At 45.0% G+C, this 17,159-nt stretch overlaps 1 protein-coding gene across 1 annotated transcript; it reads right to left on the bottom strand.

Annotated features, from left to right (window-relative positions):
- Positions 1–9,037: 9,037 nt before the first annotated feature.
- Positions 9,038–12,385, bottom strand: LOC132828689 (zinc finger protein 250-like). Its single transcript, XM_060845766.1, has 2 exons — positions 12,301–12,385; positions 9,038–10,666 (listed from the first exon to the last, which is right to left on the bottom strand). Exon 2 carries the CDS (start codon positions 10,584–10,586, stop codon positions 9,624–9,626), a length of 963 nt encoding a protein of 320 aa, XP_060701749.1. The 5' UTR covers positions 10,587–10,666; positions 12,301–12,385; the 3' UTR covers positions 9,038–9,623.
- Between the last annotated feature and the right edge of the window lie 4,774 nt (positions 12,386–17,159).

Raw genomic sequence — 17,159 nt, 5'->3', positions numbered from 1 at the left:
CCCTCATGACCTACCCTACTTGTTCATCTTCCTTCCCACCGATCCGCTCCACCCTCCTTTCCGACCTATCACCTTCCTCTCGTCCCCCCCCCCCCCCACCTTCATCTGTCTATTGGACTCTCAGCTACCTTTTCCCCCAAGGTCCATCCCCCTCCCATTGATCTCTCCACCCCCTCAGCTCTCAAGCCTCATTCCTGATGAAGGGCTAATGCCTGAAACATTGACTTTCCTGCTCCTCAGATGCTGCCTGACCTGCTGTGCTTTTCCAGCACCACACTCTCGACTCTGAGGAAAACCACTCCAGCCTATTTAGTCTCTCTGCAGCCCAGGCAACATCCTGGAAATTCTCTTCTCGTGCAGTCACACCCTTCCAATGGTGGAGTGAGCACAACAACATGCGGTTTTGATCTGCGGCCGAACATTATTTTCAGCTTCATTCTAACCCCTCGCTGTAGTATTCGCTGCCTTGTCTAATAAAGGCAAGTATCCCACATGATTTCTTAGCCAGGTTATTTACCTGTCGTGCTGCCTTCAAGGATATGTTTGCAGTGTGTCAAAATGATCTGGAGGAAAAGGTGAGTGGTCTGCTTAGTAAGTTTTCAGATGACCTGGAAGCCAGTGGAGTTGCTGATACTGCCGGCGATCGTGAAAGGATTCAACAGGATATGGCTAGATTGGCGACTTGGGTGTAGAAATGGCAGATGGAGTTTAATCCAGACAAATGCAAGGTGATATACTTTGGAGGATCATACTTGGGCGTGAATTGTTTTAAGGTATGTAAGTTAGCTCACTGAGCTGGAAGGTTTGTTTTCAGACGTTTCGTCGCCATACTAGGTAACATCATCAGTGAGAGTCTCGGTGAAGCGCTGGTGGTATGTCCCGCCTCTCTATTTACAGGTCTTGGTTTCTCAAGGTAGATGATATCATTTCCGGTTATCTTTTGTTTTTCCAAGGGAGGTAGATAGGATCTAAATCGATGTGTTTATTGATCGAGTTCTGGTTAGAATGCCATGCCTCTAAGAATTCTCTTGCGTGTCTATGTTTCGCCTGTCTGAGGAAGGTGTGTGTTGTCCCAGTCCAAGTAGGTGCCCTCCTTTTGTCTGTATGTATAGAAACTAGTGATAAGTGGGTCATGTCTTTTGGTGAATTGTACAGCAAATGGCAGAACCCTTAGGAACATTAACGTACAGACAAATCTGGGCACGCAAGTCCACAGTTCCCTAAAAGTGGCAAGACAGGTAGGCAAGGTGATTAAGAAGGCGTATGGTATGCTTGCCTTCATTGGCTAGGGCATGGACTACAAGAGTTGGCCAACCATGTCGCAGCTCTATGAAACCCCCCGTTAGGCTGCATTTGGGAGTACGGTGTGCAGTTTTGATCGCCACACGACCAGAAGGAAGCTTCAGAGAGAAAAGTGCAGAGAAGGTTCACCAGGATGTTCACGAGGGCATTGGCTGAGAAGAGAGGTTAAAAAGACTGGGATCCTTTTCACTGGGAAGACAGCGGCTGAGAGGGGACCTGATAGACGTGGACACAATTAGGAGTGGCGCCGATAGGGTGGATAGTCAGAGGCTTTTCCCCAGGGTTGAGGTCTCAATTACAAGGCGCCACAGGTTCAAGGTGAGAGGGGGAAAGTTTAATGGAGGCAAGTTTTCATGCGGAGTGTGGTAGGAGCCTGGACTGCATTGCCAAAAGCGATGGTGGAAATAGGCACATTGGCAACAGTGAAGAGGATCTGGATGGTTACATGAACAGGGAAGGAATAGAGGGATATGGACTGAATAATATCAGAATTTCTTCTTTAGCATGATAATCGGCACAGGTCTGCAGAGTTGAAGTGCCCAATCCTGCGCTGTCCTTCTCTTTTGCTCTAGGACACACCAAAGCTCTCCTGATCCTCTGTACTTTCGAGGGTCCAGCCCTTCTCTTATTAGTTCTCCCAAAATGCATCACTTCACAGTTTTCAGAATTAAATCCAGCCCATCTGACCAGCAAGTCTATTTTGTCCTGTAGTCTGAGACTTTCCTCCTCATTATTTACCCCACCACCAATATTGTCATCTGCCAACTCACCTCTTATATTGATATCCATTGAGAGGATTGAGTATCTGTGAAGGATATTGCTGTGAATGAAGACGGGTTGAATTGTTCCTTTTTTGCAGTTAAATTTTTAAACCTTTTTTCAATGTGGCATACAAGTATGTATTTTCATCACTTTGCATTTTATTATTTTCTGTAATAAAAATTTGATGTTCTTTTATTAAACATACATTGACAGTGTCTTATCGATGTGTTCAGTGACTGACTACTATAGTAACTAACGAGCAAAACATATGATCTATCAAGACAAGTTTCATTCTAGGATTTGACTTGTCCAGTCTGACAAGTTGTGATTTTTTTTCCCTCCTATGTTAATCTGCCGAGCTGAAAGTTTAAGAGGATGTGGAGCGGGGTGGAGAGAGGAGAGAGTGTGATGTGATGCGATGCCTTGAACTGATTTGTACAAGTTCAGAACAACAAGATAATGGAAGTTACGAAATCCTGTGCAATCATAGAGGAAAGTGTGCACTCTGATGAGCTGCAAATCCTGCTCACGCGAGCACTTGTAACTGGACAAGGGCCACACAACTGTATTGTGAAATGTCCAGGGGCTTCTGTAGAAAGCAAGAATTCATGAGGAAAGAGAATGAAATGAATCAGTAGGAAACATAACCGATTATGAACGTTTTTACAAACCTGTAATGGGGGAAGAGATTATTAATGGTGAACTGGGCGCATGAGAGGCAGATAGTGCTGAAATTATAATAGAGAATAAGGAAAAGACAGGGACATTAATTAAATGTGTCACAAAACAAAGGTCCACAGGTCAGTCAGTGATTCACTATAAATCAGCACCAGTAGACACTGAATGTTCATCACAGGAGGGAGCAGAGCCTGAGGTGAGCTTACTTTAAGAGTGATTCCTTCAATGTCTGTTGGATATAAACAGCTTGGGACAGCCCCTCTATCAAATAGTCCGTAGGTAAGATTACCAACTTTCAGAGCATATCCAGCCTCATCCTTGCATTACGGAACAGACTTCCTCCTGTCACTGTACAGTTGCAGGACTGGACTATGACCTGTTTGTATGTTCATGGTCAGATCACACGTGAATTTTAAATTCAGAAACAAGATTTGCAGACAGAATAGACACAAGAAAGAGATGTCATAGGGGCTCATACGAATGCCAACATGGGTGAGACGGTGGCTCAGTGGTTAGCACTGCTGCCTCACAGCGCCAGGGTACCAGGTTCGATTCCAGCCTCTGTGTGGAGTTGACACATTCTCCACTTGTCTGCGTGGGTTTCCTCCCACAATCCAAAGATGTGCAGGCCAATTGAATTGGCTATGCTCAATTGCCCATAGTGTCACAGAGATGTATAGGGTTAGGTGCATTAGTCAGGAGTAAATAAAGGACAATAAGGCTAGGGGTGTGGACTTGTTGGGCCAGAAGGGTCTGTTTGTCCGCTGCAGGGGGATTATATGATTCTGTACTGATATCAGCAATGACCCCCACCCCTCAGGGGAGAAACTATTATGTGACAAGAGTCATAGAGTTGCACAGCATGGAAACACACCCTTCATTCCAAGTCATCCATGCCAATCAGATATCCTGAATTCATCTAGCCCCATTTGTCAGCATGGTAGATTTAACATACAGTGTAGGGCAGGTGGATAGGGGGTGTAAGGAAAATATGTTATGCATCTAGTGGTAATGAACTGGCCCTCAATTTTTACCTCAAATACTGGTAATATCAATATCCTGAAGAATTGAGTGATTCTGTCAGATTTTACGGTTTCATTTTCTTGTCAGCAAATTCTCTTGCAATGCGCTGCACATCAAAGTTCAGAAAACCCATCACTATCAGTCCAGGATAGACATTCAGAAGTGACAAGCATTTCTTAGTTTGAGTTGGCTGTGTGTCAATCATCCCTTTCTCAAGCCCCTGTCGAAGGAGTTTTCAAATTCAAAAAACTCTCAGTCCAGGTTGGAGATATTCACAAGATTCCCCCTTTCTGGCCAGAATGACAGGACATGCTTCCTGATGCACATTGCCCCTCATCGCTGTCAGCAGTCCTATGAGGGTCATGATTTCTGCTCAGAGCCTCCATGTGATTGAACAGAGCTACAATTTTTTGAATGCATTGAACAGCAAGTCCCATGAGGTGGTACAACTCAGAAGGAAGAATTTAGTTCCTTTTCTTCCCTTCTGTGTTGCTGCTGTGTCTCATCAATAAGGTGGTGTGTGAAAAGCTCTTGCAGCTTGATAGACAAGTTGTCGCCATTCTGAACAATGGGCAGTCCTGCTGGTCGTTCCATGATGGGGAGATGCTAGTGTTGGACTGGAGTAGACAAAGTTGAAAATTGCACAACGCCAGGTTATAGACCAACAGGTTTATTTGAAAATACAAGCATTCAGAGCATGCTCCTTCATTAAGTAGCTAAGTGGGGCAGGATCATAGGACACAATTTATCGTAAAAGATCCAAGTCTCATTCAACTGATGCGATGTTTTGAACGAACCTCAATTGCTGTTAAGTCTTTAATCACTTAGAATGGGGATACACGTTTCAATTGATTAATGTGTAAATCCCAGCATTTCTTTTAAGTCACAGCCCTGAGATAACTTAAGGTTTTACCTGTATAGTAAAAAAGTGACATCTCAGCTCAGACAATGCATTGTCTGAGCTGAGACTTCATTTTTTAAAAATATACTGATAAAACCTTAAGGAAACTCAGGGCTGTGACTTAAAAGAAATGCTGGGATTTACACATTAATCAATTGAAACGTGTATCCCCATTCTAAGCGATTAAAGACTTAACAGCAATTGAGGTTCGTTCAAAACATCGCATCAGTTGAATGAGACTTGGATCTTTTACTTATAAATTCTGTGTTCTATGATCCTGTCCCACTTGTTACCTAAGACCATAAGACATAGGAGCAGAAACTGGGCCATTCAGCCCATCAAGTCTGCTCTGCCATTCAGTCATGGTTGATAACTTTCGCAACTCTGTTCTCCTGCTTTCTCCCCGTAACTCTTGATCCCGTTGATACTCAAGAACCTATCCACCTCACTCTTAAATATACTCCGTGACCTGGCCTCCACAGCCTTCTGTGGCAATGAAATCCATAGATTCACCACGCTCTGACTGAAGAGGTTTCTCCTTAACTCCATTGTAAAAGGTCTTCCCTTTACTCTAAGGCTGTGTGCTCAGGTCCTAGTCTCTTCTACCAATGGAAACATCTCCCCAACGTCCACTGTGTCCAGGCTATTCGGCTATTGTCAGTTTCAATTTGATCTCCCATCATCCTTCTAAACTCCATTGAATCTAGACCTCAAATGGGGCAGCTCAGTGGTTAGCACTGCTGCTGCACAGTGTCAAGGGCCCAGGTTCAATTCTAGCCTCAGATGACTGTGTGGAGTTTGCACATTCTCCCTGTGTCTGCGTGGGTTTCCTCTGGGTGCTCTGGTTTCATTCCACAATGTGTAGGCTAGGTGAATTGGCTATGCTAAATTGCCCATAGTGCTCAGGGGTGTATAGGGATAAATATAGGGTAGGGGAATAGGCCTGGGTGGATTACTTTTCAGAATGTTGGTGTGGACTTGTTGGACTGAAGAGCCTGTTTCCACATGTAGGGAATCTATGTAATGGTACTCATATGTTAAGCTTTTCATTCCTGGGACCCTTCTCGCGAGCCTCCTCTGAACACGCTCCAGGGCCAGGGCATTCTTCCAGAGATGTGGAGCCCAAAACCGTGCAACAATACTCCAAACGTGGCCTGAGCAGAGCCTCAAGAAGCACATCCCTGTTTTTGTATTGACAAATCCTGTCAAACGCAGGGGCGAAGGAGCTGCACTCCGAAAGCTTGTGCTTCCAAATAAACCTGTTGGACTGTGACCCGGTCATTCCAAACATTGCCCACTAACAAAAAACAAAAGGCACGCACCTTACCACCCAGTGCCCCCAATAAAGATGGCGGCCACACCAGTGGGGGGTGCCCCTGTTGGTAGGAGGCAACCACTTGAGCCGTCACTCGGGGCAAACTTCCTTGTGCAGTCCCCGTCCTCGGTTCAGCACTGAGCCTGCGCACCCGCGCTTCCTCTTTGTGGATAGGGGGCTTTCCCGCCCGCACGGAATGCTGGGTCAGCGATCCGCCATGTGTCACGCTCCGCTGTACTTTCTTTCACCGCTGCGACGGACCGGGGGTGGGAGGCTTACTTAGCAACGCCAAATCAAAAAAAAATGACACAGACAACGTAGACCTTCCATTATGAACCCCGACAGTGCGGAAGCAGGCTGTTCGGTCCATCATGTCCACGCCGACCGCCCGAAGTGTGTCCCACCCAGATCCACCCCTCCTTTCCCCCGACCCTGCAATCCAGCCCTTCTCCAAGACTAGTGCACCTTGCCCGCACATCCCAGGACACCACAGGCAATTTAGCCTGGTCCAATCCACTTGACTTGCACATCTTTGGACTGTGGGAGGTGACTCCACGCAAACTCCAACCTCCAGTCCAACGGTGGAAGCAAACCTGGGTCACAGGCACTGTGAGGAAACACTGCTAACCACTGAGCTTTTTGAGGAAGTGGCAAATATGATTGATCAGGGTAGGGCAATGGATGTTGTTGACATGGACATTTTGAAAGCATTTGACAAGATCCTCAAGGTGGGCAGGTCCAGAAGATAAAGCTACATGGGATCCGTAGTAAGTTGGTAAATTGGTACAAAATTGGTTTGATCATAGAAGCCAGAGGGTAGTTGTGGACAGCTATTTTCTGCCTGAGATTTGTGATCAGTTGTATTCCACAAGCATCAGTGCAGGGAGCTCTGTTGCTTGCAATATATATGTAGATAAATGATTTGGATGAAAATGTAGGTGATTTGACTAGTTGGTTTGCAGATGACATGAAATTGGCTGGAGTTGTGGATAGTGAGGTAGGTTATCAAAGATACAGCGGGATATAGATCAATTGGAAAGTTGGGCAGGGAAATGGCTGATGGATTTTAATCCAGACAAGTGTGAGGTGATGCATGAGAAAAGTATGCAGTTAATGCCAGCCCCTTAGGAGAGTTGCTGCCTTGATGCTAAGAGCAGTCACTCACATTTCATCTTTTGAGTTCATCTCTTTTGACCATCACAAAAGATTGCCTTTTGACCAAGGCTGTATTGGGCCTCGCCAAAACCCAAACTGGGAAGCAGGTTACTGCTGCGTAAGTGCTATTTCTTAGTTAAGACTTGCAACAGTTCGCTGATGAGTAGAGCTGGACTGATCAGGCAAATTTGCCTAGGCAATTGTCCACATTGTCAGGAAGATACCACTGTTGCAGCCCTAACTGATCAGACTAACCGCCTATATCAGGCAGAAGTGGGTTGTGCAGATGCTGGAGATTAGAGTCAAGATAGGAGTGGTGCTGGAAAAGCACAGCAGGTCAGGCAGCATCCGAGGATCAGGAAAATTGACATTTCGGGCAAAATCCCTTCATCAAGAATTAGCTCATTCCTAATGAAGGGCTTTTGCCCGAAACATTGATTTTCCTGCTCCCCGGATGCTGCCTGACCTGCTGTGCTTTTCCAGCACCACTCTAATCTCGACACCAGTGTAACACAGTCAAACCGAAATGATTTTTATTTTGGATTGAGACAATGACGACTTTTGTCGACTGATTTTACTGATGTTATAGCGAATTACAAGTTTTAAAACTAATCTCTCTCCGTGTCTTCACTAGCTGTCAATGCAGGTCGTTTAATAAAAGAGTGAAAGAATTTTGACTGTATTTCTCCACGGCCTTTGTTTACAGACTGTGACTTTGTAAGAGCCGCAACAACATCATTGTAAACGTTACATCAGAAATAGAGTGTATTTGACATATTTTCAGACTTGGTGGGAGGGTTACTTTGTGACACGGGCAAGCTCGCAAAATTGCACGGGGGGATACAAATTGAAAAGGATAACAGAATGTTAATCTAGCAATCACAGTAGTATAAAAACAACCAAGTGATACCAAGTTAACAATGTCCAACAATATAAAACAGCTGAAGTTAGCAGCCTGGAATTCCTTTGTGGGCTTGGTTTATTGGCTTGGCAGTAATTCAGGAGTTGTGGACACATTCTTCTTTTGATGTTTCTTTGAAAGTCATCTCAAGAGTGTTGCAGGAATCTAATTTCTACTTCACTGTTTTAAGGAAAGGACATTGATTCCTTGCAGAGGACACTAAATTGCTGTACTTTGCTGCTTTGTACAGGCCACTCCCACCAACCACTTAGCAGTTATGGGTTTTGAAATTGTTATGAAGCAAAACTGACCCCTTGACTGATTGTTAAACATTAGTCAAATGCAGCACTGAGTGTCGTGTGACCCGGCTTCTGCATGTGGGAGGTGGTGTGCTTGAAAACTGTTAAATGCAAGATTCAATCATGCTTTGCAGATAGACAAAGTCAGAAGTCACACAACACCAGGTTGTAGTCCAACAGGTTTACTTGAAATCACTTCATGTCAGTATCATGACTTCGCCTGACAAAGGACCAGTGCTCCGAAAGCTTGTGATTTCAAATAAACCTGTTGGACTATAACCTGGTATTGTGTGACTTCTAACTTTGTCCACCCCAGTCCAACACTGGCACCTCCACATCATTGCAGACAGACAACTGGCTATGGGCCATCTCAGAAACTAAGCAATGAGATTCATGTATTCCCTTCCAAGAAAGGAATAACTTGTAATTCTCCTGTGTTGAGGTTTACATCGGAGACAATCTGACTCTGTGGCAGTTTATCACAGAATATTTTAATATTTGGATCTGATGCGGAGGTTCATGTGATGCTGATTGTCCTTCAGCCTTTGAAGATATTTCCAAATGTTTATTGCTAAGTCCAGACACGTGGTTATCACAGCTATCTTTTTTCATCTGTTTAATGTATATTAAAATATTCACTAAATAGATACATAAAAGGAGATAAACATGTACGAAAATTGCTTTTAAATATGACAACATATGTTAGGAAAAGTAAATAATCTAAATGTGTGGGACCTCCACTACAAACCTGTCCATATTCCAGAAAAAAGGCGCTACCTACAACTCTGAGTTTCCTGTATCTATGTTGCTACTATCCCTTTTATGCCATTAGCTCCAACTTTGCTCTGGTGTATTTCCCTGTCTCATATGCCTTCTGGAAGTCCACATGCATTAGTTGCATTGCTGTGATCAGCTTTCTCCATAACTTCTGTGAAAGGACTCCAATATGTTTGTTAAAATGGGGCTTTCCCTTATAAGAGCTATGGTAACTCCCCTCCGTGATTGTCCACATGACTGTTAATTTTGACCTGAATTGTTCCTTGCAATTTCCGAACCACTGAAGTTTCGCCAACTGACCTGCAGTTGGTGGGCTTCTTTTTACACCATCTGTTTAAATAAGGACATGGCGTCTGGAATTCACTGACACCACTCTCACTTCCTTCAGTATCTTTGGTTCCATCATAATAAGCCAGTGGCTTGCTAACTTTAAGGACAGACAGACTATCCAATACTCTCTCTTTATCAGTTATCAATGCTTCTAGTGTCGGAATTAAAAACCAAATCCAATCACTGTAATTGCTTGTGAACTTGCTGGTGTCTTAACAGATGAGCTGACTGAGTGAATCCCTTCCCACACTGTGAACAAGTGAATGGTCTCTCCCCGCTGTGAATTCGCTGGTGGACAGTGAGGTGAGATGAGTGCTTGAACCCAGTTCCACAGTGAGAGCATCTGAACGGCCTCTCGTCAGTGTGAATGCGTTGATGGGACATCAGGTCTCCAGAGCTTTTGTAGCACTTGCCGCAGTCTGGGCATTTAAACAATCTCTCGTCGGTGTGAACAAGCTGGTGTCTCAGAAGGGTAGATGATTCACTGAATCCCCTTCCACACTCAGAGCAGGTGAACAGCCTCTCCCCAGTGTGAACTCGCTGATGGACAGTGAGATGTGATGATAACCTGAATCCTGTCCCGCAGTGAGAGCATCTGAACGGTCTCTCATCAGTGTGAACACGTTGATGGGACATCAATTCCTCAGAGCTTTTGTAGCACTTCCCGCAGTCTGGACACTTATAAGGTCGCTCGTCAGAGTGAACCCGCTGGTGTCTCAGCAGGATAGACGAGGCTGTGAACCCCTTCCCACACTTGGAGCAGGTGAACAGCCTCTCCCCGGTGTGGACTCGCTGGTGTGTCAGCAGGTGGGTTGACTGAGTGAATCCCTTCCCACACTTGGAGCAGCTGAATGGCCTCTCCCCAGTGTGAATTCGCTGGTGTGACAGCAGGTGGGACAACTGAGTGAATCCCTTCCCACACTCAGTACAAGTGAATGGTCTCTCCCCGGTGTGGATGCGTCGATGAGCTTCCAGCCTCGATGGGGAAATGAATCCCTTCCCACAGTCCGCACACTTCCATGGTTTCTCCCCACGGTGACTCCATTTATGTCCTGACAGGCCAGATGACTGGTTAAAGCCTCGTCCACACACAGAACACGTGTAAGATTTCTCTCCACTGTGAAGGGTAATTTTTCCTTCCATTTCCAAATCTGACGATTTTCAGGTTACAACAAACTGTTTAGTTTCAGTTTCCCGAATACAAATCTGCCTCTTATAATACCCTGCAAATTGATTTAAAACAGAAAATAGGGTGTGAGAGAACATCCACAAAAGCGACCAAAATTGTTAAGTTGGAACAAGGCCCAACTGATGTGCACCACAGAAGGTAAACCTGTCACCCAGCCTGCAGCAACAGAAGTCTCTAGTCTCAATGGGAGAAGGCAGAGAGAATTGGGAAAGGCTGGGAGGTATTTCATATTACCTCCAAGTTAACCAGAACTTTGACAGAATCTCCCAAACCTTCACGTCCTAGAAAGACCAGGTTACAATGGCAGCTGGAGTTTAATTTATCAAAATGTGAGGTGTTGCATTTTGGTTATGCAAACCAGGGTAGGACTTATACAATTAATGGTCGGGACCTAGTGAGTGTTTCTGAACAAATAGACCTCGGGGTGCAGCCGCATTGTTCCTTGAAGTGGTGTTGCAGAGAGACAGTGTGGCGAAGGAGGTGTTGGGCACATGCACCTTCATTGGTGGGAACACTGAGTACAGGAGTTGGGATGTCATGATGTAGCTGTACAAGTTGTTGATGAGACCATTTTAGAATACTGCATACTGTTCTGTAGGAAAGATGTTATTACACTTGAGACAGTGTGGAAACAATTTAGAAGGATGTTGCTGGGATTGGTGGTTTTGAGTTATAAGGAGAGGTTGAATAGGCTGGGGCTTTCTTCCCTACGGTGTCAGAGGCTGAGGGGTGACTTTATTGAGGCTTATAAAATCATGAGGGGCATGGATAGGGTGAATAGCTCAGCTCTTTTTCTCAGGGTGGGGGAGTTCAAAGTGCAGAAGCATACATTTAAGCTAAGAGGGGAAAAACTTAAAAAGGACCTGAGAGGCAACCTTTTCATGCAGAGATGGTATGTATGTGGAATGAACTGCTAGAGGTGGTGGTGGCTGCAGGTACAGTTACGACATTTCAAAGACATTTGGACAGGTGCATGAGTAGGAAAGGTTTGGAGGGACATGGGCCAAATGCAGACAAGTGGGACTGTGTTTATTTTGGGAAACTTTGTCGGCATTGACGAGATGGACCACAGGGTCTGTTTCTGTGTTGTATGACCCTATGACAACTTGTCTACATAGTGGGTGGCACGGTGGCTCTGCGGTTAGCACTGCTGCCTCACAGCGCCAGGGACGCGGGTTTGATTCCAGCCTTGGGCGACTGTCTGTGCGGAGTTTGCACATTCTCCCCGTGTCCGTGTGGGTTTCCTCTGGGTGCTCCGGTTTGCTCCCACACTCCAAAGATGTGCAGGTTAGGGTGGATAGGCTATGCTAAATTGACCATAGTGTTCGGGGTGTGTTGATTAGGTGCATTAGTCAGGGGTATATGTAAAGTAATGAGTCTGGGTATGTTACTTTGGAGGTCGGTGTGGAATTGTTGGGCCGAACACCCTGTTTCCACACGAGGGATTCTATGATTCCTACAGCAAGCTCGACATTTCCTATTACTGTAGTCCAAACATTGCCCCCAACAAAAATGGCCGCACAACTTGCGCCCCATCGCCCAGTGCCCCGAACAAAGATGGCGGTTTCCCCCGGGGCCTATTACGGAGGATGAAGCCTGGACTTGTCGCGCCGTTTGGCGCATACGACGGTGACGGAGCTTCTTATTCGGGATTTGCGATTGACGTACGGTCTTCACGAAGCTTGTCCGCCCCTTCGACCTCGGCTCTCTCGATCCCGGCCTGAGCCTCACCGTTCCCGCGTCCGAAAAAAGAGACGTCCGTTCCTCGCCATGACCCACTCTGCGCATGCTCCGTGCGCGCCTGCGCACTGCCCCCCCCCTGCTCTTCTGTAGATAGAGGACACTGGGGATTGGGGCTGGTTTCCAGTTTGTGTGGGTGGGTGGATTTCAGCAATTGAGTTTTGGGGTCTGAGCACTTCTAATGAGAAAAGATTTACCATGATGTTGTCAGGGTTGGAGGATTTGAGCTACAGGGAGAGGCTGAATAGGCTGAGGTTCATAAAATCATAAAGGGCATGATTTGGAGATGTCCGTGTTGAACAAAGCCAAAAGAAACCACACAACACCAGGCTATAGTCCAACTGGTTTAGTTGGGAGCACGCGCTTTCAAGAGCTCGTGCTTCCAATTGAACCTATTGGACTATAAGCTGGCATTGTGTTATTTTTAATAAAGGGCATGGATATGGTCAATAGACAAGGTCTTTTCTCTAGGGTGGGGATGTCCAGAACTAGAGGGCACAGGTTTTGGGTGAGAGGGGAAAATTTTAAAAGGAAGCTAAGGGGCAACTTTTTCCACACAGAGGGTGGTGCATGTCTGGAATGAGCTGCCAGAGGAAGTGGTGGAGGCTGGTACAATTACATTTAAAAGGTATCTGGATGGGGATAGGAATACCTAGGATTTAGAGGGATATGGGTCAAGTGCTGGCAAATGGGACTAGATTAGGTTAGGACATCCAATTGGCAGACTCTTTGGCCCGAAAGGTCTGTTTCCGTGATGTATATCTCTACAGCCAGTAATATGTTGCCGATCCCCAGGCACCTGTGGAGATGACTATATTTGTGTTTGTTGAACCACTGTTGTGTCGCTGTGGTGTAGGTGCTCCTATTGAGTCAAAACTTACAGATCATTCCTCCAGCAATGGAAGAACATTGATACCTGTCTAGATTGACAACAATTTGTATTTCTTTAGCACTAAATAACAAAAAAGAACCCAAGGTATGCTGGAGATGCTGGAGATCAGAAACTGAAATTCAACAAGTCTTTGTTTCCTGTTACTAAACCAACTTTGGATCCAATTTAATACATTACTTGGTATCCTATGGGATTTCACATGACTGTCTGCCATGTGAGACTTTGTCTTACTAAGATCCACTCAGACAACATCCATTGCACTACCTTCATCAACCCCACCTTGTCAGTTCCTCAAAAAATTCAATCAAATTCGAAAGGCATGACCTTCCCTCAACAAAGGAAAGCTGGCTACTGCTGACTAGTCCACGTCTTTCTCAGTGACTATTTATCCAATCTCTCAGCATTGATTCTAACAATTTGCCCATCACCAAAGTAATTATTTGGCATTTCCTTTGTACTCTTTTTAAACAACGAAACCACATTTGCTTTCCTCCAGTCCTCTGGCACCTCACCTGTATCCAGTGAAGGTTGGAAAACAATCTTCAGAGCGGGTGCTATTTCCTCCCTGACCTCCTTCAACATCCATCTGGTCCTGGCAACTTATCCACTTTCAAGGATTCCAAATCCCCTAACACTTCCTCTCTCATTACAATTATTTTCCTCAATATTTCAGACTGCTCCTCTTGTAGTATCCCTTTCCTTTATGAATACAATGACAAAATGTTTATTTAAAATTCTTCCTAGATGCCTAGCATCATTACGCAAGCTCACCCATTCATCTCTGATAGGTCCCATCTTTTCTTTAACTATTCTTTTGCTCTTTATATACTGGTAAAACATTTTGGGTTTTTCTTTATCTTGCTTGTTAATGTTTCTTTTCATGCCCTCCCTTTGATTTCCTTCATTCTTTTCCGATCCTTGTATTTTCTATCCTTTCTAAGTTTGTATTTATTCAACATCTTTCCACAACTAAAGCATTCCCATGCCAACTAGATATCCTAACCCAATCTAGTTCTATTTGCCAGCACTTGGCCCATATCCCTCCAAACTCTTCCTATTCACATATTCATTCAAATGCCTTTTAAATGTTGCAATTGTACCAGCCTCCATCACTTCCTCTGGCAGCTCATTCCATACATGTACCACCCTCTGTGTGAAAGTGTTGCCCCTTAGGTCCTTTTTATATCTTTCCCCTTTCACTCTAAACCGATGCCGTCTAGTTCTGGACTCCCCAACCCAGGGAAAAAAAACCTTGTCTATTGAACCTGTCTCTGCCTCTCGTGATTTTATAAACTCTATAAGGTCACCCCTCAGCCTCCCACACTCCAGAGAAAATAGTCCCAGCCTATTCAGCCTCTCCCTATAGTTCAAACCCTCCAACCCTGGCAAAATTCTTGTAAATTTTTTCTGAACCCTTTCAACGTAACTCTATATGAAAACTTAACAGAATAATAGATTATTTTCCTACTAAATATGAACTATTCCAATATAATAAATTCCCATAAACACTCCCTTGATGGAGAGAGAGAGAGAAAGACAGACATGTACTGCACCTTCCAAACCTTGCTTCAAGATACCAGCAACTGCTACCAAATACTAAAATTAAAAAAAGTTTAGCAGCTCTGTGATTAGCACAGATGCCTCACAGCACCAGTGATCCAGGTTCGATTCCAGCCTTGGGTGACTGTCTGTGTGGAGTTTGCACATTCTCCCCGTGTCTGCAGGGGTTTCCTCTAGGTGCTCTGGTTTCCTCCCACGGTCCAAAGATGTGCAGGATTGGGTGTATTGGACATGCTAAATTGCCCATAGTGTTAGTTGCATTAGTCAGGTGAAAATGGGTCTGGGTGGGCTACTCTTCGGATGATTGGCGTGGACTTGTTGGGCGTGTTAGGTAGGATAGAGATGTAGTTACTTCTTAGGACATTGGGGGTGCTGTGAACCTATAGTTTAAAATGATGACCAAGGTAATTTTTAATTCTGGGATTATTGCCATAACAAATAACAAAGCTGATGTTCAAATGAGAGAACATCTAAACTAAACGATTAGATTAAGGTAAACTATGTGATAATAAGACTAGGAAAATGTTTCGAACATATAGTAATTCTTTGTGTCTGTGATACAGAATGTCTCAAATATATGTAAAGCCTTTGTAAAAATGTTTCCAGAATACATAGAACCTTTGTTTGCAAATTATACCATTTTGAAGAAGGCTTTTGTTTGTGAAAGATCACGTTGCATGAATTGAGATTAGAAAATAGTATAACTAACGGAACTTATCGATAGATTTTCAGAACTTGTACATTTTCTCCAGCGAACCACTCGATCTTTCGTGCTTCGCTGTAACAGCTAAGTTTCTGCAGCTAAATAAACGTACCTGCTTTATATCAAATAATTGGGTAAGTGTGGTCACTTCTTAAAAGAACACGCTTGGACAAATTCCGTCCTAACAGGCGGAAGGGCCTGTTTCCACACTGCAGGGGATCTAATCTCAAAAATGTGCTGTGGCGAGTCTGTTTAATATGTCGTACCACAGCTTCATTCCTTTCGAAGTGCTCCCCCTGTCCCGGCTTCTCAATCCTCAGCGGCAATGACAGCGAGGAGCTTTCTTAGAATCACAGAGTCCCTGCGGTGTGGAGGGAGGCCACTCAGCCCGTTGAGTGCACACCGCCCCTCCATACAGCATCCTACCCAGCCCCGTCACCCTGCAATTCCCATGGAGGGGCTGCGAATTGGCCGCGCTAAATTGCCCATAGTATTCAAGGATGTGTAGGTTACGTACATCAGTCAGGCGTGAATATAAGGTAGGGATCTGGTTGGGTTACTCTTCGGAGGGTCGGTGAGGACTTGTTAGGCCAAAGGGCCTGTTTCCACACTGCAGGGATTCTATGCAGTCTGCACATCCCTGGGCTATGGGCAATTTGGCATGGACAAACCACCTAACCTGCACATAGAAGAGTACAGCACAGGACCTTTGGCCCTTGATGTTGTGCCGAACATTTATCTGAATCTAAGACCAACCTAACCTACATGCCCCTCAATTCACTGCCATCCATGTGCTTGTCCAGCAGTCGCTTAAATGTCCCTAATGTCTCTGACTCTAATACCACCACTGACAGTGCATTCCATGCACCCACCACACTCTGTGTAAAGAACCTACCTCTGACATCTCGCCTATACCCTCCTGCAATCACCTTAAAATTATGACCCCTCTTGACAGCCATTTCTGCCCTGGGGAAACCGTCTCTGGCTATCCACTCTATCTATGCCTCTCAATACCTTGTACACCTCTATCAAGTCACCTGTCTTCCTTCTTCTCTCCAGTGTGGAAAGCCCTAGCTCACTCAATCTCTCTTCATAAGACAAGCCCTCCAATCCAGGCAGCATCCTGGTAAATCTCCTCGGCACCCTCTCTAAAGCAACTACATCCTTCCTATAATGAAGCGACCAGAACTGGACACAACATTCCAAGTGTGGTCTAACCAGGGTTTTAAAGAACCGTAGCAAAACCTCTCAGCTCTTAAACTCAATCCTCCCATTAACAAAAGCCAAAACACCCTACGCCTTCTTAACTGCCCAATCAACTTGGGTGGCAACTTTGAGGGAGCCATGTACACAGACCCTAAGATCCCGCTGTTCCTCCACACTGCCAAGAATCATGTCTTTAACCTTGCATTCAGCATTCAAATTCTTTTGGACTGTGGGAGGAAACATCTCCAATCAACATCTTTGGACTGTGGGAAGAAATCAGAGCACTGAACGATACTGTTTATAGCATATATTAAATATGTTGATTAGGAAACTGTAAACCAAGTTTACAGAGATAGGTGAGAAGGCAAGAGGTGAAGGTTGACACAGGAAGTCTGGAGAGGGATATGGACAGGTTATGTGACTGGA

Source organism: Hemiscyllium ocellatum, chromosome 27 (assembly GCF_020745735.1).
Source record: "Hemiscyllium ocellatum isolate sHemOce1 chromosome 27, sHemOce1.pat.X.cur, whole genome shotgun sequence".
NCBI lineage: Eukaryota > Metazoa > Chordata > Chondrichthyes > Orectolobiformes > Hemiscylliidae > Hemiscyllium > Hemiscyllium ocellatum.
The sequence above is the reverse complement of the archived record's forward strand: the minus strand, read 5'-3'. Positions and strand labels throughout refer to the sequence as shown.